Source organism: Podarcis melisellensis (assembly GCF_964234715.1).
Source record: "Podarcis melisellensis genome assembly, chromosome: 18".
Lineage (NCBI taxonomy): Eukaryota > Metazoa > Chordata > Lepidosauria > Squamata > Lacertidae > Podarcis > Podarcis melisellensis.
The window spans coordinates 2,734,825-2,758,022 of NC_138536.1; the positions used below are offsets into that span (position 1 = coordinate 2,734,825).

The following is a 23,198-nucleotide window of genomic DNA, read 5'->3' on the forward strand; positions in this document are numbered from 1 at the left end:
CCCACTTCCTCTCTCCCTGCGCCTTTGAAATAGTTTTGGGCGCAGGCAGGCATTCAACTGGTGAAGCTGAAACTTAAAACGGCTTTGAATCCTGCCAACTGTGATAAAGTCCCCTCTTCCCTGAGCCTTACAATGGGCTCCTAGCAGGGTTTGCGGGTCCTCCAGTTTTGGGGACAGGCAGGCATTCAACTGGTGAAGCTGACACTTAAGTTGCTTAGGGGAAAGCGCCGCCCTCCGCCCGAAGCCTTGTGATGGGCTCCTGGTGGCCTTCTGTGTAGACATTCTGGAGAAGCTTTTGGTCACGCTGCTTAGGTTAAAGTTCACACCCTAACGGATTATTGCTGTTGTTTGTGGTGTGAGGACACTACTATAACTATGATTATTACTTTGCCCTGTTAAGCCTTGATATAGATTTGGAAGTAAGGCAGTCATTCAAGGGGTGAAGCTCAGGTCAAGCGGCGAGGTTTGTGGGTTGGCTGTGTGGCCACTGGGTGCACTGCTGGGTTGGTGCTGACCTTGGAATCCCTAAACGGCCCAATATCCCTGAAGGAGCATCTCCACCCCCATCCTTCAGCCCGGACACCGGGGTCCTCCTCCCAAGGGTCTTCTGGAGGTTCCCTCCCTGCGAGAAGCGAGGTTACAGGGAACCAGGCAGAGGGCCTTCTCGGTGGTGGCGCCCGCCCTGTGGAACGCCCTCCCACCAGATATCAAGGAACTAAACAACTATCTGACTTTTAGAAGACATTTGAAGGCAGCCCTGTTTAGGGAAGTTTTTGATGTTTGATCGCTTTATTATTAATAATATTCTGTTGGGAGCCGCCAAGAGTGGCTGGGGAAACCCAACCAGATGGGCGGGGTATAAGTAATAAATTAGTAGTAGTAGTACTAGTAGTATGTTACCTTGATATCTTTGAAGAAAAGGTGAGATATAAATGAATAAAATATAAATGATATAATACAAATGATATAATCTAATATTATAATGATATAATATAATGAATAATAATTATTATTCATTTGACATTCATCTGACAAGGTCAGAATAAAAAGGTAAAGGTACCCCTGCCCGTACGGGCCAGTCTTGCCAGACTCTGGGGTTGTGCGCTCATCTCACTCTAGAGGCCGGGAGCCAGCGCTGTCCGCAGACACTTCCGGGTCACGTGGCCAGCGTGACGAAGCTGCATCTGGCGAGCCAGCACAGCACACGGAATGCCGTTGACCTTCCCGCCGGAGCGGTACCTATTGATCTACTTGCACTTTGATGTGCTTTCGAACTGCTAGGTGGGCAGGAGCAGGGACCGAGCAACGGGAGCTCACCCCGTCATTGCAGGGATTCGAACTGCTGACCTTCTGATCGGCAAGTCCTAGGCTCTGTGGTTTAACCCACAGCGCCACCCGCGTCCCATGTATCGGAGTTTACGGGCCAGTTGTGTCCGACTCTAGGGTTGTGCACCCATCTCACTTAAGAGGCCGGGAGCCAGCGCTGTCCAGAGACACTTCCGGGTCACGTGGCCAGCGTGACAAAGCTGCTCTGGCAAGCCAGCTCCAGCGCAGCGCACGGAAACGCCGTTTACCTTCCCGCTAGAAAGCGATCCCTATTTATCTACTTGCACCCGGGGGTGCTTTTGAACTGCTAGGTTGGCAGGAGCAGGGACCGAACGACGGGAGCACACCCCGCCGCGTCACAATACACACACGCATATGCATATGCATATATATAGATATATATAGATATATACACACACACACACACATATTATATACACACACACACACACACACACACACACACACGTATATATATACACATATACAGGTCTAAAACGCAGCTCTCCGGGAAACCCAATGAGATGGCGGCATATAAATATTAATACGGTGGTACCATGATTTGCAGACTCAAACCCTGAAGTGCGGGTCGTGGTTTGCAACCTTTTTTTTTGAATTACAACCCTTTTTTTATTACAAAGAAATTTATTTTTTTGAGGCCCCATTGGCGAAAGCATGCCTTGGGTTACAACCTGCTTTGGTTTACAAACGGATCTCCGGAACGGATGATGGTTGTAAACCAAGGTAAGGTAAAGGGTAAAGGGACCCGTGACCGTTAGGTCCAGTCATGGCCGACTCTGGGGTTGCGGCGCTCATCTCGCTTTATTGGCCGAGGGAGCCGGCGTACAGCTTCCGGGTCATGTGGCCAGCAGGACCAAGTCACTTCTGGCAAACCAGAGCAGCGCACAGAAACGCCGTTTACCTTCCCGACGGAGTGGTACCTATTTATCTACTTGCACTTGGACGTGCTTTCAAACTGCTAGGTTGGCAGGAGCAGGGACCGAGCAACAGGAGCTCACCCCGTTGCGGGGATTCGAACCTCCGACCTTCTGATCGGCAAGCCCTAGGCTCTCTGGTTTAACCCACAGCGCCACCCGCGTCCCAGTAAACCAAGGGATACCACTGTAATTGTTATTAAGAAGAAGAGGAATTATTATTACAGTGGTACCTCGGGTTAAGTACCGTACTTAATTCGTTCCGGAGGTCCGTTCTTAACCTGAAACTGTTCTTAACCTGAAGCACCACTTTAGCTAGTGGGGCCTCCTGCTGCCGCTGCACAATTTCTGTTCTCATCCTGAAGCAAAGTTCTTAACCCGAAGCAATATTTCTGGGTTAGCGGAGTCTGTGACCTGAAGCGTATGTAACCTGAAGCGTATGTAACCTGAGGTACCACTGTATTTAGAAAGCCTACAGAATGGAGGGGGCATTTAGAGAGGGGCCAGACTTTGAATGGCATAAAGGCCTTATTTAAAACAACCGGGGGGGGGGACCACCTCGCACCCCTTTAACCGGCTCAAAAACCTCCTGCACCCCTTTAAAACCATGCACAATTTGGCTGAGCTGGTTTCAAGTTCTGGTTTCAAGCTCCCTCCCTCTTATCTGGTTTCCTCGGAATTGTGTCCTTAAAACTTGATCTCTTCGGAGGCGTGTCTCTGAAGAAGCGAACGTCATCGGACTGGCAGAGGCTTGGGATTTTTGGAATAGCTCCTGTTGTTCACCAAAGGTTCCTCCGTCGCCACCCTGGGAGAGCCGATCTCCTTACACAAACATACTTTTCAGGAGAGTGTTTTTTGTGTGTGTGCTATAATTCCCTCCCACCCCAGAGTAAAGATTCTGCGCCATCCGCGGAGGGGAAAACAAAAAAACACCCCTGCGAGGTTCTCTCTTAAAGGGAGTGAAAGGCGGGATATCAAATCCAATCTCTTCTTCCTCACTCGCCCTGCGATTTCCCTGTTTTGGATGCCAAGCCGGTGACATCATGAGGAGTAGACACTCAAGGCCAAAGTAGAAGAAGAGTTTGGATTTGATATCCCGCTTTATCACTACCCAAAGGAGTCTCAAAGCGGCTAACATTCTCCTTTCCCTTCCTCCCCCACAACAAACACTCTGTGAGGTGAGTGGGGCTGAGAGACTTCGGAGAAGTGTGACTGGCCCAAAGTCACCCAGCAGCTGCAGGTGGAGGAGCGGAGACACGAACCCGGTTCACCAGATTACGAGTCCACCACTCTTAATCACTACACCACACGGGATCTCATGGAACCCAAGAAAGTGAAATCTCTCACTGCCTCCATTTCTTCCCCTTCTATTTGCCAGGAGGTGAAGGGACCAGCGGCCATGATCTTAGTTTTTTGGATGTTCAGACCATATTATCCTTCATGGATCCCTGCCTTGCCGTGGCGAAGGGGCTTGAATAACTCAGAGAAGCTATGAGCTACGCCGTGCAGGGCCACCCAAGATGGACAGGTCATAGTGGAGAGTTTTGACTAAACGTGATCCACCTGGAGGAGGAACTAGCAAGCCACTCCAGTATCCCTGCCAAGAAAGCTCCATGTGTGTGGGGTGGGGGGGTATTCTTGTTGTTGAGTCATTTAGTCGTGTCCACCTCTTCATGACCCCCTGGACCAGAGCACACCAGGCCCTCCTGTCTTCCACTGCCTCCCCCAGTTTAGTCAAACTCATGCTGGTAGCTTCAAGAACACTGTCCCACCATCTCATCCTCTGTCGTCCCCTTCTCCTTGCGCCCTCCATCTTTCCCAACATCAGGGTCTTTTCCAGGCAGTCTTCTCTTCTGATGAGGTGGCCAAAGCCTTGGAGCCTCAGCTTCAGGATCTGTCCTTCCAGTGAGCACTCAGGGCTGATTTCCTTCCGAATGGAGAGGTTGGATCTTCTTGCAGTCCATGGGACTCTCCAGAGTCTCCTCCAGCACCAGAATTCAGAAGCATCCATTCTTCGGCGATCAGCCTTCTTGATGGTCCAGCTCTCACTTCCATACATCACTACTGGGAAAACCAGAGCTTGAACTATACGGACCTTTGTTGGCAAGGTGATGTATCTGCTTTTTAAGACGCTGTCTAGGTTTTTCATTGTGTGGGGGGTACATTTACCCACTATCTACCAAAAAGAGCTCAACAGCTCTGGCAGAGCCCCTAAAGAAAGCTTAATAACCCCACAAATATCCTGGCAATGGGTTGGAGGGGTGAGTCCTACCTCCTCTGTTTTTTCAAAATGCTGATTATGACCTATAAAACCCTCAAAAGACTCGGTGGCGATGCATTTTGCCGTGGACCCAAACCCCCGTCAACAAAACCTGGTAGTAGTAGTATTACCAAAAATGCAACAACAGAAACCTCAAACCAAAGCACATAATAAAAAACAGCTCCGAAAGGCAAGTAAAATAAAAGCTAATAATAATAACTAAAGCTTTAAAAAGAACTACTAGTGTAAAAATCCATCATGGGATACAAGATTCATATTTATACAAAATATATTATGGTGCTGGAGGAGACTCTTGAGAGTCCCATGGACTGCAAGAAGATCAAACCTCTCCATTCTGAAGAAAATCAGCCCTGAGTGCTCACTGGAAGGACAGATCCTGAAGCTGAGGCTCCAAGACTTTGGCCACCTCATGAGAAGAGAAGACTCCCTGGAAAAGACCCTGATGTTGGGAAAGATGGAGGACACACGGAGAAGGGGACGACGGAGGACGAGATGGTGGGACAGTGTTCTCAAAGCTACCAGCATGAGTTTGACCAAACTGTGGGAGGCAGTGGAAGACAGGAGGGCCTGGCATGCTCTGGTCCAGGGGGTCACGAAGAGGCGGACACGACTAAACGACTAAACAACAACAGTAGTATTGGGAAAAGAGCAACAAGGGAAACCTCAAACTAAAGCACGTAATAAATCACAAAAAGCCTGCAAACTGATGCTTTTGAAGTTGGTTTTACACTTGCAAAACTGCTAGGAAGCCACTGTGGCGTTTAAGCAAGATAGAAAATTATTGTCTGTCCCTTTTTTTTATAGCTTGATGACGATTGCCTCCAGTAGGGGGCACCAACATAGCAGAATTCCCCCCAGCCCGGATCCTGGGAAAGGTCTGATTAAATATCCCTTCTAACCTGCAGCAAAATTCGCTCTCCCTCCAAATTCGAAGTTCTGCACATTCTCCTGTGCCTCTTTTTTTAGCAAGCGGTTTTCTACAAATTTCGTGCATCGTTCTTACCGACAAGTGCATTTTAATGCACAGCTAACAGACAGATCCCCGGCACGTATTACTGGGTTGGAAAAGCACGTTGCAAAATTCAGGGAAGTGCGCCATTCGAAGGCACAATTACCGTCTCATATTGGAAAACACGGATGTCGTAAGGTAAAGGGACCCCTGACCATTAGGTCCAGTCGTGACCGACTCTGGGGTTGCGGCGCTCATCTCGCTTTACTGGCCGAGGGAGCCGGCGTACAGCTTCCGGGTCATGTGGCCAGCAGGACTAAGCTGCTTCTGGCGAAACAGAGCAGCGCACGGAAACGCCGTTTACCTTCCCGCCGGAGCGGTACCTATTTATCTACTTGCACTGGTGTGCTTTCGAACTGCTAGGTTGGCAGGAGCAGGGACTGAGCAACAGGAGCTCACCCCGTCATTGTGGGGATTCGAACTGCCGACCTTCTGATCAGCAAGCCCTAGGCTCTGTGGTTTAACCCACAGCGCCACCCACGTCCCTTGGCTCACCCGGGTCCGTTATAAAATGAAATTTTAAAAAATATATAGCACGCATAAAACACACGTGCCTACTCACTCGCAAAGTGCGATGCCGTTTACCTTCCCGCCGGAGTGGTACCTATTTATCTACTTGCACTTTGACGTGCTTTCAAGCTGCTAGGTTGGCAGGAGCAGGGACCGAGCAACAGGAGCTCACCCCCTCGTTGCGGGGATTCGAACTGCTGACCTTCTGATCGGCAAGCCCTAGGCTCTGGGGTTTAACCCACAGCGCCACCCACGTCCCTTCCAACACATATATAAAAACACAATAAAACATTTTTTTAAAAGGCAAAATACAGGGTTGCCTTTGGACGGCTCGCATCTCTCTCTCCCGCAGGTTGCGGCCCCCAACCGGGGTTAGGGAGGGAGAGGAATCGGCCAAAAAAAGGGGGCAGAAAGAAGATAGACAAAAAGACGTACAACTTCCTCTCTGCTCTTAACCACACTCTCTCACACACACACTGAGCTTTTCCTGTGTAGATTTGAAGGGTGTGTGTGTCAGACAAAACCGAGCCAGGAAGTAGGTTTGCAAGCGTGTGCTCTGAGCCGCAGGCAGCCGCGCCAAATCCTGAGCCCATTTTGCACCCAGAAACGCCATTTTGGGGGGGAGCTGTGGTCAGTTGGATGGCAACCCCTAGCCGGTGAAGGCACCCCAGGGTACCGAATCGTCTGGGACAGGTTTGCAGTTCAGAGGGCACCATGTTTTCGAGGAAGAAGCGGGAGCTGATCAAGACGCCCTCGATTTCGAAGAAGGGCCGGGGAGGAAGTCCTGTGCCGCCGTCCTCTCTGGTGAGTAACGGGGTTGCGTCCGCGGGGTGTTGCGAAACGGGGGGGGGGGCGCCCCGGGTGGCGTTTCCACAAGAGGTCGCTTGGCTGCACCTCCAACGGCTCACGGCGGCATTTCATTGGCTCCGACTCGCCCCCGAAGAAAGGGCATCGTGGATTTGGGGGGAAGGGTTCAGGGCAGCTCAGATGTTTCAGGGGACGGAAGAAGTCCTCTGCGGAGGAAAGGTTGCAGCTTTGGGGGGCATCTTAGTGTAGAGAAAAGTTAAGAATAGTAGTAGTAGTAGTAATATAATTTATTTGTACCCTTGGTTGTCACTCTGAGCGGCTTCCCGCATCTGTAAATACATGCAAAACCATTAAACCTTGAAAACTTTGAAATAATAATAATAATAATAATAATTTTTTTGTACCCTTGGTTGTCCCAGTCACTCTGGGCAGCTTCCAGAATATATAAAAACATGGCAAACCGTTAAACCTTGAAAACTTTGAAATAATAATAATATTAATATTAATAATAATAATAATAATAATAATAATAATAATAATAATAATAATAATTTTTTTGTACCCTTGGTTGTCCCAGACACTCTGGGCGGCTTCCGGCATATATAAAAACATGGCAAAACATTAAACCTTGAAATAACAATAACAATAAAATAATAATAATAATTTATTTGCACCCTGAGTTGCCCCAGCTAGCATCTTCCAGCATATATAAAAACACAGCAAAACATTAAACCAGGTTTCTTCAACCTCGGCTCTCCAGATATTTTTTGGCCTACAACTTCCATGATCCCTAGCCAGCAGGACCAGTGGTCAGGGACGATGGGAATTGTAGTCTCAAAACATCTGGAGGGCCGAGGTGGAGGAAGCCTGCGTTAAACCCTAGGTCCGGAGACCTATTAAAATGACCCTGGGCATGGAGAAAACGGGGGAGAGGAAGGTTTTCCTCCCTCCCCAATAGCACTAAAAGTCGTGGTTGAGTTTTCAGGGTGGATAAAAGAATTCTTTGTTAACTGGTGGAACTCGCTGCAACAGGAAGCAGCGGCAACCACCAAACTGGCTTTGTTGTTGTTGTTTAGTCGTCTAGTCATGTCCGCCTCTTTGTGACCCCCTGGACCAGAGCACGCCAGGCCCTGCTGTCTTCCACTGCCTCCCGCAGTTTGGCCAAACTCATGCTGGTAGCTTCAAGAACACTGTCCCACCATCTCGTCCTCCGTCGTCCCCTTCTCCTTGTGCCCTCCATCTTTCCCAACATCAGGGTCTTTCCCAGGGAGTCTTCTCTTCTCATGAGGTGGCCAAAATCTTGGAGCCTCAGCTTCAGGATCTGTCCTTCCAGTGAGCACTCAGGGCTGATTTCCTTCCGAATGGAGAGGTTTGATCTTCTTGCAGTCCATGGGACTCTCAAGAGTCTCCTCCAGCACCAGAATTCAAAAGCATCCATTCTTCGGCCATCAGCCTTCTTGATGGTCCAGCTCTCACTTCCATACATCACTACTGGGAAAACCAGAGCTTTAACTACATGGACCTTTGTTGACGAGGTGATGTCTCTACTGGTTTTAAAAGAGGGCAAATTCACGAAGGAGAGAGGGCTATCGATGGCTACCGGGAGCTGGAGTCTGTGGTCGTTTTATTTCCCGCACCCCCCTTTTAGGACAGATCCAGCGGTGCCAATATTGGGGGTGTTTTGTTTTTTCGTTTTTCGTTTTTGCGGAAAGCGCTCTGAGCAAGGTTTCACTTCCTGTCGGCGGGCAAGACGTCAAGCCTGCAAGATCCAGTTGTCTTGAGTGGGTGTTTTCGCTACACCCGGCAGCGGACCTGGGTTCAAAATAACACCCAGCAGCTGGAGCCAGGTGCAAAATAACGGCCAGGGAGGCGGTTGGAAGCTGGGAGGGCAGATATTTTAATGTATTTTTAATCTTTTGTTGGAAGATGCCTAGAGTGGCTGGGGAAACCCAGCCAGATGGGCAGGGTGTAAATAATAATAATAATAATAATAATAATAATAGCAGGGAGGTCAACAGTAGAGGGCGCCAGAGCCCCTCCAATTCTGCATAATAGGGGGGGCTCTCTCTCTTGTTTTACAGAAGGCTGTAGAGGCTGAATAGAGCACCCCTTACTGACAACCGGTCCTGCCTGTCATTTTCCTCCTATCTCTCTTTTTTTTCCAAAAAAATAAGAATTTGTTAAAGTTTTTTGCCACAAGACAGAAGCATCGAATCCAGATAATTATAGAGAGAGAGAAACAAAACAAAAAAATGGAAATAAAAGAAGGGGGGAGGAAAATTTTAAAAACTTCCTTCTCTATAAACTCAGCGCTGCTTTAAAGGATAAAGCGAAATACGGCGGCGTCATCTGGGTCTGAAACCCCTCCCAAAAACTCGCTTTTATATTTCTGTTCAGTTTTGCACAATTCAGGGCTGCAGAAAGAGGAAGCCGTCCGAACCACCTTCCTCTTTGCTCAAGTTTGTGGCTTTTTTCCCCTCCGCCCGCCCCTTCTAAGAAGCTGCGCCGGGTGGGTGCTGGGTGCGTCGTAAATTTTTTCGAAAAAAGGAAAACCACCCCCCCCAAAAAAAACTAAAACCCGCAAAGTTTCCAGAAGCGAGCATGGGTGTGGCGGCTCTCAAAATCCGCCTGGGCGCTGGAGGGGCGCCCTAGGCCTCGAAATCATCTGCACCCGGGGTGCCCTCTCCGCCTAGTGGGGTTCGTGGTTTTGGGGGGGGCTGCTGGATCGTGGCCATGCACGGAAACCGGGGCAAAAGCAGCTACAGCCCCTATTCGGCCGGACTGCGGAGGAAAGTCTCAAAAGCCGGGGGCCACGTCCTGGAGACCGTCTCCAACCGAGCCAGCGTTTGGCTGAAGGTACTTTTAACAAACTCCTGACGGGTTTTCGGAAGGGCAGCGAGGGGCTGTATATGTTTTGTTGTTGTTGTTTAGTCGTTTAGTCGTGTCCGCCTCTTGGTGACCCCCTGGACCAGAGGACCCCAGGCCCTACTGTCTTCCACTGCCTCCCGCAGTTTGGTCAAACTCATGCTGGTAGCTTCGAGAACACTGTCCCACCATCTCGTCCTCCGTCGTCCCCTTCTCCTTGTGCCCTCCATCTTTCCCAACATCAGGGTCTTTTCCAGGGAGTCTTCTCTTCTCATGAGGTGGCCAAAGTATTGGAGCCTCAGCTCCACAATCTGTCCTTCCAGGGAGCACTCAGGGCTGATTTCCTTCAGAATGGAGAGGTTGGATCTTCTTGCAGTCCATGGGACTCTCAAGAGTCTCCTCCAGCACCAGAATTCAAAAGCATCCATTCTTCGGCGATCAGCCTCCTTTATGGTCCAGCTCTCACTTCCATACATATGTTTTGGTAATTTTAAAAAATTGATTAAAAATATATATAAACATACAACAATGATTTAGACTCCGAATATCTGGATTGCTCGCAATCTCTTGGCTTCCCCTCATCCCTTCTACGGGCCTAATGATAATATTTACAACAACAATTCAATGTTTATCCGGTTTTCCCCCTTCTAAATTAGCCACGCTTTCCATTACTTTACAAGGGTGGTTAAAATCCGTCCAGTGTTTGAACCTGCTTGCAGTGGTCGCATAAATAAATCGCTTTTCCCATTGTTTTTAAAAAAGTTATGTTCTTTGTGATTTCCCAGTTAACTTTGCCACTGGGATATCATTTTTAAAAAACGAAAATCCGTACAAAAACCTGCCTTCGGATTTGCATTGCATCGCAGAAAGCACATTGGAAGGTGTGTTTTTTTTAATCTAATGGGTTCATCTCCGCACCTAAAATACGCTTTTTCAAACTACAACACACCATTAGGAAGCGTTTGGCTGAAGGTACTTTTTGGCAAACTCCCGCCAAATTTCCTTTGCTTAAAGTGTCTTTTGGTCCCTTTATATACAGGGTGGGTGGAAAGGGATGGCAGAACAGTTCCCGGGAGATCGAAAAGACACGTCACGCGAGGAAAGCGGTGTGGGGAGGGAGGAGGGCAAACTCAAGCGCCCGTTTTGTTAAAATAAGAAATCGCCGCAAGATGTGGACTATAAAGTGTCGTATTTTCCGCTCTATAAGACGCAGCAGACCACAAGACGCACCTAGTTTTTGGAGGAGGAAAACAAGAAAAAAAATATTCTGAATCTCAGAAGCCAGAATAGCAAGAGGGATCACTGCGCAGCAAAAGCAGCAATCCCTCTTGCTGTTCTGGCTTCTGGGATAACTGCGCAGCCTGCATTCACTCCCTAAGACGCACACACATTTCCCCTTACTTTTTAGGAGGGGAAAAGTGAGTCTTATAGAGCAAAAAATACGGTAACTACCCTTCGAATTGTCACACTTCTCCAAATTTTGCAATGCAATTTTCAGCTCAAAAACAAAGTTTTTTCCCCTTCCTAATGGTGTGTTGTGGTTTCAAGAAGCGTATTTTAGGTGTTCAGATGCACCCATTAGATTAAAAAAAAAGTCTTCCAATGTGTTTTCTGCGACACAAGGCAGATCCGAAGGCAGGTTTTTGTACGGATTTTCGTTTTTTAAAAAGGATATCCCAATGGCAAAGTTCACTGGGAACCTCAGAAGTCCCAAAGACCGTAACTTTTTAAAAAACAATGTGAAAAAATTGTGATTTATTTATGAGACTACTGCAAGCAGGTTCAAACAGTGGCAGGATTTTAACCACACTTGCAAAGTGATGGAAAGTGTGGATATTTTAGAAGGGGGAAAACTGGATAAATATTGAAATGTCGTCGTAAATATTATCATTAGGCCCCAGAGAAGGGATGAGGGGAAGCCAAGAGATTGAGAGCAATCCGGATATTCGGAGTCTAAATCGTTTGTTGTATGTTTATATATATTTGTAATCAATTTTTTTGATTAAATTTGATTAAAAAATATAACCTCTGTTGTGCTCTCTTCAACAGCAAAGACCTGATGAAGAGAGCACAGCAGAGGTTATATTTTCTGAGAATCCTCCGGAAAAACAATCTCTCCAAGGACCTCTTGATGGCATTTTACCATTGCACTGTGGAGAGCGTATTAACTTATGGTCTGTGTGTGTGGTTTGGGAGCTGCACGGCCAGGGGGAAAACAATGCTGTCCAGGGTTGTAAAGACTGCGGAGAGAATAATTGGGTGCGCTCTTCCCACCTTGGATCAAATCTATGCTTCCAGGTGCCATAAGAAAGCTGCAGAGATAGCGCAGGATAGAGCACACCCCGGAAATGATCTCTTTCAGCTTCTGGAAGAAGGTCCAGGGTTATAAAGGCCAGGACTAGCCGCCTCAGAAACAGTTTTTACGCAAATGCAATTCTGGTTATAAAAACAGCATAAGGGGTCTCTATAGTATATTGTATTTTAAAATGGGGTTTCCGAGTTTTTAGGGGTTTATGTAGATTTTCAATTTCATTGTTCTGCAAGGGACAATGACAATAAAGATATTGTATATCGTAAAATAACCAATATACCCGTATTTTTCGCTCTATAAGACGCACCAGACCACAAGACGCACCTAGTTTTTGGAGGAGGAAAACAAGAAAAAATATATTCTGAATCCCAGAAGCCAGAACAGCAAGAGGGATCGCTGCGCAATGAAAGCAGCAATCCCTCTTGCTGTTCTGGCTTCTGGGATAGCTGCGCAGCCTGCATTCGCTCCATAAGACGCACACACACTTCCCCTTACTTTTCAGGAGGGAAAAAGTGAGTCTTATAGAGCAAAAAATATGGTATATATCACAGATCCATGTGGAAACATACGTGAAGTTACGCAAAGGAAGGGGTGGTCATTGCACCCTTCGAATTAAAAGCGGGGCTAAAAGCGGAAGTCGTATTATTAAAACAACGATAATATTTGCTACCTATGTACATCACAGGATCCCAGGTGTCTCTGTCTGGTGGCCACGCCCCTTCCCAGGCCACACCCCTTCTACTCAGGCCACTCCCCCATTGCTTGGCACCTTCCTTGAATATTTTCAGCTGGCTGCAAGGAGGAATGAGAGATTTTGTGTGAGGGAATAAGGATGGTTTTATCCACCCCTATCGGCTGCTGGACCCAGCAGAGGTTTTCTGGAAGCAGAAGCAGTCCTTCGGCCAAAGGAGATTCCCAGACCCTCCCAACGTAAGAGATAAACGCCTTTTCTAAGGTGGCTCTCGTCGCGTCGGAAAGGGGTCTGCCTGCTTTGCAATGCAGGAATCTCGGCTCAAGGATCCTGGGAAAATGGCCATCCGAACTCTGCTTAAAAACCTCCAAGGAGACAGTCCCACGGTCGAATGACACCGGAAAGTTCTTCCCCACATGGAGCCGGAATCAAGTCGTCCGAATCGGGGGCAGGACTCGAACCCGTGGCTTCACGCCACGAGAAAGGAGGTTCCGACTCAACGTCAGGAATACCTTTCTGACAGGAAGAGCTGTTCGACTGTGGGACGGAAGATGGATTCTCCTTCTCAGAGGCCTGGACTACTGCCATGCGCTCTCCGTGGGGCTGCCTTTGAGGGCGACCCGGAAACTGCAACTAATCCAGAATGCGGCAGCTGGACTGGTGACTGGGAGCGGCCGCCAAGACCATATGGGACTCACAGTCATTTTGGACTCACAGCTGTCCATGGAGGCGCAGGTCAGTCCTGTGTCCAGGGCAGCTCCATCTGGGACGCAGGATGAGACCCTCCCTGCCCTTAGACTGTCTATCCAGAGTGGTGCATGCTCTGGTTATCTCCTGCTTGGACTACTGCCATGCGCTCTCCGTGGGGCTGCCTTTGAAGGTGACCCGGAAACTACAACTGATCCAGAATGCGGCAGCCAGACTGGGGACTGGGAGCGGCCGCCGGGACCCTTTAACCCCGGTCCTGAAAGACCTACATTGGCTCCCAGGACGTTTCCGAGCACAATTCAAAGTGTCGGTGCTGACCTTTCAAGCCCTAAATGGCCCAGTATCCCTGAAGGAGCATCTCCACCCCCATCGTTCTGCCCGGACACTGGGGTCCATCTCCCGAGGATCTTCTGGCGGTTCCCTCATTGCGAGAAGTGAGGTTACAGGGAACCAGGTAGAGGGCCTTCTCGGTGGTGTCACCCGCCCTGGGGAACGCCCTCCCTTCAGATGTCAAGGAAATAAACAACTATCTGACTTTTAGAAGACATCTGAAGGCAGCCCTGTTTAGGGAAGCTTTTAATGTTCGATGCTTTGTGTTTTTAATATTCTGTTGGTAGCCACCCAGAGTGGCTGGGGAAACCCAGCCAGCTGGGCGGGGTAAAGGTAAAGGTAAAGGTACCCCTGCCCGTACGGGCCAGTCTTGACAGACTCTGGGGTTGTGCGCCCATCTCACTTAAGAGGCCAGGGGCCAGCGCTGTCCGGAGACACTTCCGGGTCACGTGGCCAGCGTGACAAAGCTGCATCTGGTGAGCCAGAGCCGCACACGGAAACGCCGTTTACCTTCCCGCTGGTAAGCAGTCCCTATTTATCTACTTGCACCCGGAGGTGCTTTCGAACTGCTAGGTTGGCAGGCGCTGGGACCGAGCAGCGGGAGCGCACCCCGCCGCAGGGATTCGAACCGCCGACCTTTCGATTGGCAAGTCCTAGGCACTGAGGTTTTACCCACAGCGCCACCCGCGTCCCTTAAGAACTTATTATTATTATTATTAAAGCAGAGTTTGAATGGGCACCTATCAGCGATGCTCTACCTGAGATTCCTGCGTCAGAGGGTGTTGGACTATAATAATAATAATAATAATAATAATAATAATAATAATAATAATAATAATAATAATAATAATAATAATATATTTATACCTCACCCATCTGGCTGAGTTTCCCCAGCCACTCTGGGGAATGACTCTTAGAGGTATTTTCCAAGTCTACAAATCTATAATTTCATGATCTCCAATAAAGCCAGCAGCTGGGATATGGCCTAAGGCAAGTGGTCAGCAAACTTTTTCAGCAGGCGGACGGTCCACTGTCCCTCAGACCATGTGGGGGGCCAGACTATATTTTGGAAAAAGAATGAACAAATTCCTATGCCCCACAAATAACCCGGAGATGCATTTTAAATAGAAGGACACATTCTACTCCTGTAAAAACACGCTGATTCCCAGACCGTCTGAGAAGGCGATTGGGCCGGATCCGGCCCCCGGGTCTCAGTTTGCCTACCCATGCCCTAAAGCAGGCATAGGCAAATTCGGCCCTCCAGATGTTTTGCAGAATTGGACAAAACGACAGGAAGGATTCGAAACCTGCAGGACCAGAGATTTACAGAAGATTGGAAGAAGTATATGAATTATTCGAAGAGCAATTGTAACCAACAAATTACGCTAGTAGGACTACAATAAGTTTTACAAGGAGAAATATACAAAGTGTTACAAAGTAGGAAAAGATAGAGATATTGGTTATGAGTTTGGAATTTAATAGGGAAGATTAGAAATGCTTACTGAGAGATTAGATTGGAAAATTTTCAGACAGGACTGATGGAAGTCAAAAATTTGAATAAGATGTAAAAGTATGTTTAATTGCTGTTGAAAATGGTATGTTAAAAAAAATTATATATTTTAAAAAAAGATGTTTTGGGGCTACAATTCCCATCATCCCTGACCACTGGTCTTGCTAGCTAGGAATGATGGGAGTTGTAGTCCCAAAACATCTTTTTTTAAAATATATAATTTTTGGCCAGAGGTCATACGGCTACGGTTTCTCAAGCGCCGGCAAGATTGACGTCAAAGCTAAAGTCATCGCTGTTGAGCAATTGTGGTTCCTAAAATACCACGAGACCCAACCGTGGAATAATTTGCAGAATGTGGATTTTTCTGCGGCAAAGGGCTGGACCTTTTCCGCCCGCGTGAACCTTCGGGTGTTCAAAAAGAGGATTCGACAAATTCCCGAATCACAATTAATTCATTGCACTTATCATATCGCCCATTCTTTTTTCTTAAATTCCAAAAGTCAAACTTATCCAAAAGTCAAAACCAATCAAGAACCCCCCCTCCCGCAAACACTTTGTATTTTTACTTAAATTGGAATTTTTCCCAAAAGTCAGAACAAACGAATAACTCCCCCTCTTGCACAAATGCCTCTTCTTATTAAATCTGAAAATTTCACAAAAGTGACACTTTCCCAAAAGAAACGAATCAAGACTCCCCCTCCCACAAACACCTATTCTTATTTCTTAAAATTGAAATTTCCCCCAAAGTCAAAGCAAAGAGTGAACCGAGTGCTTATTGGTTCTTCCAAGGCGTTCTGAAGTTGGTGGGGCAAAAGGTTCTGAGTTCAAGTCCCACCCTGAGTGCCTATTGGTTCCTGCAAGGCGTTCTGAAGTTAGTGGGGCCAAAGGCTCTGAGTTCTAATCCTGCCCTGAGTGCCTATTGGTTCTTCCAATGAGTTCTGAAGTTGGTGGGTACAAAGGTTCTGAGTTCAAGTCCCGCGCTGAGTGCCTATTGGTTCTTCCAAAGAGTTCTGAGGTTGGTGGGGCCACAGGTTCTGAGTTCAAGTCCCGCCCTGAGTGCCTTTTTTCCCGCAATGACTTCTGAAGTCAGTGGGGCCAAAGGCTCCGAGTTCTAATCCTGACCTGAGTGCCTATTGGATCTTCCAAGGTGTTCTGAGGTTGGTGGGTACAAAGGTTCCGGGTTCTAGTTCCGCCTTGAGTGCCTATTGGTTCTTCCAATGACTTCTGAAGTCGGTGGGGCCAAAGGCTCTGAGTTCTAATCCCGCCCTGAGTGCCAAAGGCTCTGAGTTCTAATCCCGCCCTGAGTTCCAATGAGTTCTGCAGTTGGTGTGTAGAAAGGTTCCGAGTTCTAGTCCCGCCCTGAGTACCTATTGGTTCTTCCAAGGCGTTCTGAAGTTGGTGGGGCCAAAGGCTCTAAGTTCTAATCCCGCCCTGAGTGCCTATTGGTTCTTCCAAGGTGTTCTGCAGTTGATGGAGCCAAAGATTCTGAGTTCAAGTCCCACCCTGAGTGCCTTTTTCTTCTTCCAATGACTTCTGAAGTTGGTGGGTACAAAGGTTCCGAGTTCTAGTTCTGCCCTGAGTGCCTATTGGTTCTTCCAAGGCGTTCTGAGGTTGGTGGGGCCACAGGTTCTGAGTTCAAGTCCCGCCCTGAGTGATCTGAGTGCCTATTGGTTCTTCCAATGAGTTCTGAAGTTGGTGGGGCCAATGGCTCTGAGTTCGAGTCCTGCCCCGAGTGACCCGACTGCCTTTTCCTTCTTCCCAGGAGCTGCCGCGCCGCGATGGCCTGGACTCCTCGACCTCCTCCAGCCTGGCGGACCTTTCCGCGCCCTCCCCGGCCGGCACCCTCAAGCGCCCCACCAGCCTCAGCCGGCACGCCAGCGCCGCCGGATTCCCCCTCTCGCCCGCCGTCCCCCGGGGCCTGGGCAAAGCCGCCAAGGCCTACAGCCCCTGCGATGGCGGCGAGGGCAGCCTGATGGAGCCGGAGGAAATCTCCCAACTGCTGGCCGACGTGACCCGCTTGGCCGAGCCGCTGGAGAAGCTGCGGGACGTGGTTCTCCGGGAGGGTAAGTGGTCAGGGGCCAGATTGAGCTTTGATGCGGCCCTCAGCTCCTGGGGCCCTTTCTGTGCCCAACCACAAATTGCCATTTGTTTTGCATTAATAATAATAATAATTTATTACTTCTTTATTTATAAGGCTGTGTTGTATTGTGCATATTCTGCCCCTAGAGGTCGCTAGCTTGACACTATGTTGCAATGCGTCTGTTCTGCCGCTAGGTGTCGCTGTTGCAGTGGGACCCTAAATAAAAATATAATAATAATAATAGCAATAATTTATTATTTGTACCCCGCCCATCTGGCTGGGCTTCCCCAGCCACTCTGGGCAGCTTCCAACAAAACACTAAAATACAATAACCTGTTAAACATTAAAAGCTTCCCTGAACAGGGCTGCCTTCAGATGTCTTCTAAAAGTTTGGTAGTTACTGTTCTCTTGGACATCTGACGGGAGGGCGTTCCACAGGGAGGGTGCCACCACCGAGAAGGCCCTCTGCCTGGTTCCCTGTAACTTGGCTTCTCGCAGCAAGGGAACCGCCAGAAGGCCCTCGGGAGATGGACCCAGGTGTCCGGGCTGGACGATGGGGGTGGAGAGGCTCCTTCAGGGATACACGGCCGTTTAGGGCTTTCAAGGTCAGCACCAACACTTTGAATTGTGCTCGGAAACGTACTGGGAGCCAATGGAGGTCTTTCAAGACCGGTGTTATGTGGTCTCGGCAGCCACTCCCAGTCCCCAGTCTAGCTGCCGCATTCTGGATTAATTGCAGTTTCCGGGTCACCTTCAAAGGCAGCCCCACGGAGAGCGCATTGCAGTAGTCCAAGCGGGAGATAACTAGAGCATGCGCCACTCTGGCCAGACAGTCCGCGGGCAGGGAGGGTCTCATCCTGCGTACCAGATGGAGCTGCCCTGGACACAGAACTGACCTGCGCCTCCATGGACAGCTGTGAGTCCAGAATGACCCCCAGGCTCCGCACCTGGTCCTTCGGGGGCACAGTTACCCCATTCAGGACCAGGGAGTCCCCCACACCCGCCTGCCCCCTGTCCCCCCAAAACAGTCCTTCTGTCTTGCCAGGATCCAACCTAAATCTGTTAGCCGCCATCCATCCTCCAACCGCCGCCAGACACTCACACAGGACCTTTACTGGTTCTGATTTGAAAGAGAGGTAGAGCTGGGTGTCATCTGCATACTGATGGACACCCAGCACAAACCCTGCGACCTTTGGGGAGCGGCTGCCAGTCCGTGTTGGCACTATTGAGCCAGATGGGACCCGGCAGCCCTGAATTGGCAGTTTTGGGGGAAAGGAACGGCGCGTCCACCTGGTTTTGCAACTGCCAGCTGGGGACAACCTCTGGGGACAGAGAGAGAGGCAGTTGCCACATCAGACGGTGGCAAGAGGCTTTGCTGCGAGGAGAGGGATGCGATATTTGCCACTTCCTGCCTCTATTTTCATCCGCCTGCCTTTCCTGTTTACGCCGAGCCCGCGGCAGCTGGCAGCACCCTGATAAACCCTTTGCGGGTGTGTCTGGGTGCCCGTCGCCTTCCCCGCAATGTCCTCTGGCTCGGGCTTGCAGTCGCGAGCCACCGTGCCCGCGGGGTCCGGATTCGAATCCCGAACCAGCCACGAAATTCACCCCCAGTGGCTTTGGGGACGGGGCAGCCACCGCCTCTCTTGGCCAAACCGACCTCCCAGGGTTGTTGTGAGGGTCGCGCGCTTGGGAGATCTGGGTTCGAGTCCCGACCGAGCCACAATGATCTCTTGGGGGGGGCAGTCGATTGCCTCTCCTCCTAATCTACCTCGAAGGGTTGTTGCAGGAGGGGTCGTTGAGGAAGGGGTGAACCGTGCAGGGGAAAGGAAAAGGTGGAAATATAAATGCTAAATGCTAAATAAAACATATCATTGGGGGAAATTGCCGCCACCTGGAAAAAAAGCACGTTAGTCAAAGCTGCATACAAGATGGGAAATTGCACTAATATTCTGCTGAGTTGCCGTAAGGGTTTAGTTTAGTTTAGTTTTCAGTTTAGTTTTCAGTTTAGTTTAATTTTTAGTTTAGTTTAGTGTTTAGTTTAGTTTGCAATTTAGTGCTTAGTTTTCAGTTTAGTTTTCAGTTTAGTTTTTAGTTTAGTTTTTAGTTTAGTTTTCAGCTTAGTTTAGTTTAGTGTTTGGTTTAGTTTTTAGTTTAGTTTAGTGTTTGGTTTGGTTTAGTTTTTAGTTTAGTTTAGTTTAGTGTTTAGTTTAGTTTTTGGTTTAGTTTAGTTTAGTTTTTATTGCAAATGGGTGCAAAATGTGCAGAACCCGAGTTCGAGAACCGGAGAAATTAGGAGCGAAACCCGACGTTCGCTCCTTCCTTCCCCGGCGGTGAGAATGCACAGAAATGATGAAGGCAGAAGATACGATCTGGGCGGGTGATGCTTTAGGGATGGGGGTCAGCGGTCAAGCGGTCAAGCGGTCAAGCGGGTTATCTCCAATGCCGCAAGAGACGGTCACTTCCTTCTTTTCAACTTGCCTTCCTGGATGTAAACAGGAAGGGAAACATTCCAGAGAAGACCTTGGACAGAGAGAGGTGGCCAACTTACCGGGTTTGGGGGAGAAGAAGAGGGCTATGCTCCTCCCCAAAGCATTGTGGGAGCTGTAGTTTGGGGCGCATGCTCTGCCCCAAAGAACTGTGGGAGCCGTAGTTTGGGGTGCATGCTCTGCCCCAAAGAATTGTGGGAGCTGTAGTTTGGGGCGCCCGCTCCACTCCAAAGAATTGTGGGAGCTGTAGTTTCGGGCGCTTGCTCTGCCCCAAAGAATTGTGGGAGCTGTAGTTTGGGGTGCCCGCTCCACTCCAAAGAATTGTGGGAGCTGTAGTTTCGTGCACTTGCTCTGCCCCAAAGAATTGTGGGAGCTGTAGTTTGGGGTGCATGCTCCTCCCCAAAGAATTGTGGGAACTGTAGTTTGGGGTGCACACTCTGCCCCAAAGAATTATGGGAGTTTTAGTTTGCTCTGCCACAAAGAATAGTGGGAACTGTAGTTTGGGGTGCATGCTCTGCCCCCCCAAATTGTGGGAACTGTAGTATGGGGTGGGGACATGCTCTGCCCCAAAGAATGGTGGGAGCTGTAGTTTGGAGCGCATGCTCTGCCCCCAAAAATTGTGGGAGCTGGGCGCTTGCTCTGCCCCAAAGAATTGTGGGAGCTGTAGTTTGGGGCGCATCCTCTCCCCCAAAGAATTATGGGAGCTTTAGTTTGCTCTGCCCCAAAGAATTGTGGGAACTGTAGTATGGGATGGGGGACATGCTCTGTCCCAAATAATTATGGGAGCTGTAGTTTGCCATCTTGGCGTCCTGTAAAAAGAATCTTGGGCAATGGTAGTTTAAGGTGTGCTGCAAGTTGAAAAGGAAAGCCCTATTTCCCCCCAACACAGAAAACTACAGTTCCCAGAGGGTGTGTTGTTGTTTTTTGCCAAGACAGATTGATTGTTAAACCGCTCTGGGTAATATAGCGCTCTGGGGGAATAGGGGATCTCACATCCCCACAATCACCCAGTGAGCTTCACGGCGGAGCGGGGATCCTAATCTCCATAGCTCTAACCACTACACCGCCGCTGCCTCCCGAAGCAGCGGCTGGATTTCTGACCCCGCATCTCTCCTGCCCTGAGGGGCAAATGGTAACGAAATTGTGGGTTCTGGGACTTATGGGGAGGAAGGCAAGGAGCCCAAGAGGCAGGTGAGAGGCAGATACAAATATTGGAACTATAGAGTTAGGAAGGGACCCAACGGTTATCTAGTCCAACCCCGAGACGCAGCTGCCTTAGATGGGTATCGAACCTGCAACCTTGCCATTACCAGCTCCACGCTCTAGCCAGGTGAGCTGTTTGGGGGTCCGTTCTGGTTCTCTCCTTCCTGCTGAGTCCCTGCTGCTGCATCAGCGGGACGTCAGGCAGAAATTCAGCAGGTGCAGCGCGTGCTACGATTGCACTGACAGGCCGGAAGCTGTTTGGGGGGTCCGTTCTGGTTTTCTCCTTCTTGCCGAGTCCCGCAAGGTGGGCTGCCGCATCAGCGGGACGGCAGACAGAAATCCAACAGGCGCAGCGCGTGCTACGAATTGCACCGACGGGCCGTAACCGGCAGGTCTTCTCTCGCTTTTGCAGACGGACTGGAGTCCCGCCGGGCGCTGGCCCACGAGAGCCTGGGGGACGCCTTGCGGATCCTGCGGCAGGTGGTCGCCAAATACCCTCTGCTCAACACGCTGGAGACACTGACGGCGGCGGGGACGCTCATCTCCAAAGTCAAAGGTCAGTTGCATGCTTTGCAAAATGACGCAACATTTCGCACTTCCCCAAAACTCTCCTTTATTTTCTAAAAAAAACACCACCTCCGTAAATTTAATCCAAATGTGATATATGCATTAGGACAGTGCTTTTTTTCTGGGGGTGAGACACAGGGGTAAACATACCCCTAAACATTTTGTGAATCTTTGTACGGTGGTACCTCGGGTTAAAGACTTAATTCGTTCCGGAGGTCCGTACTTAACCAGAAACAGTTCTTAATCTGAAGCCCCACTTTAGCTAATGGGGCCTCCTGCTGCCGCCACGCTGCCAGAGCATGATTTCTGTTCTCATCCTGAAGCAAAGTTCTTAACCTGAAGCACTATTTCTGGGTTAGCAGAGTCTGTAACCTGAAGCATATGTAGCCCGAGGTACCGCTATCCTTTCCCCCCCATTTACTGCATTTATTTTTCCCAATTTTTAACTATAAAATGGTGGTTTTCTTGAGTCTAAATGAGAGTACCCCTAAACATTTTTTAAAAGAAAAAAAAAGCACTGCATATTGTGGGACGCAGGTGGCGCTGTGGGTTAAACCACAGAGCCTAGGACTTGCCGATCAGAAGGTCGGCGGTTCGAATCCCCGCAATGACAGGGTGAGCTCCCGTTGCTCGGTCCCTGCTCCTGCCAACCTAGCAGTTCGAAAGCACGTCAAAGTGCAAGTAGATAAATAGGCACCGCTCCGACAGGAAGGTAAACGGCGTTTCCGTGCGCTGCTCTGGTTCGCCAGAAGCGGCTTAGTCCTGCTGGCCACATGACCCGGAAGCTGTACGCCGGCTCCCTCGGCCCGTAAAGCGAGATGAGCGCCACAACCCCAGAGTCGGCCACGACTGGACCTAATGGTCAGGGGTCCCTTTACCTTTACCTTAGGTTAATATCACAAGATCAATTTTCGCAAGAATGCATAGGAGTATATTACACAATTTTTTGATTTCTTTGTTATATATGCATATTTGTTTTCTCGTCCTCCCCCCATTTCCCCTCCCCCCTGTGTATCACTTTATTCCTTTATCATTGCAATTCTTTCAATGAAGATATTAATAAATATATATATATAATCCGTAGGTTTCCATTACGAGTCCAACATCGAAGCTGACAAACGAGAATTCGAAAAGGCATTGGAGATGATTGCCGTTTCCTTCAGCGGCACGTAAGTGGGGGACTTTTTTTGTGCTTTCCCTAAAGGCGCGTGCTTCCAGGTCGTAGAATCAGAGGGGGGCCCTTTAGAGGACATCCAGCTGAACCCCCAATCAGGGGAGGAAAAATTGGGGTTAGAGGCGGCTGGGCGGCCTTTGCTTGAGGATACAACAGCTTTTAAACAACCGGTGATACCCAGGCATTGGCCAAAGATGATGGAGACCCAAAACATTTCCCTGGGTATTTAGTGACTTTTGTGAGATGGAATCAGAAGGCGATTTGGGTCCCTGGGTACGATATTGATTTTTTCTGGGGGGGGGGAGAGATGTTAAATTACCATATTTTTCACTCTATAAGACACACCAGACCACGAGACGCGCCTAGTTTTTGGAGGAGGAAAACAAGAAAAAAAATATTCTGAAT

At 49.1% G+C, this 23,198-nt stretch overlaps 1 protein-coding gene across 3 annotated transcripts in view; it reads left to right on the forward strand.

Moving 5' to 3' along the window:
* Positions 1–6,704: 6,704 nt before the first annotated feature.
* Positions 6,705–23,198, forward strand: part of ARHGAP45 (Rho GTPase activating protein 45) — a 51,872-nt gene continuing 35,378 nt past the window's right edge. For 2 of the 3 annotated variants that reach the window (XM_081895412.1, XM_081895414.1), the window contains exons 1-4: positions 9,206–9,724; positions 17,046–17,346; positions 21,465–21,608; positions 22,704–22,788. In XM_081895412.1, the coding sequence (XP_081751538.1) occupies positions 9,602–9,724; positions 17,046–17,346; positions 21,465–21,608; positions 22,704–22,788 (653 nt within the window). In that variant the 5' untranslated portion in view covers positions 9,206–9,601. Of the gene's footprint in view, positions 6,866–9,205; positions 9,725–17,045; positions 17,347–21,464; positions 21,609–22,703; positions 22,789–23,198 lie in introns of those variants that run through there. The other variant, XM_081895413.1, reaches the window with a different exon arrangement.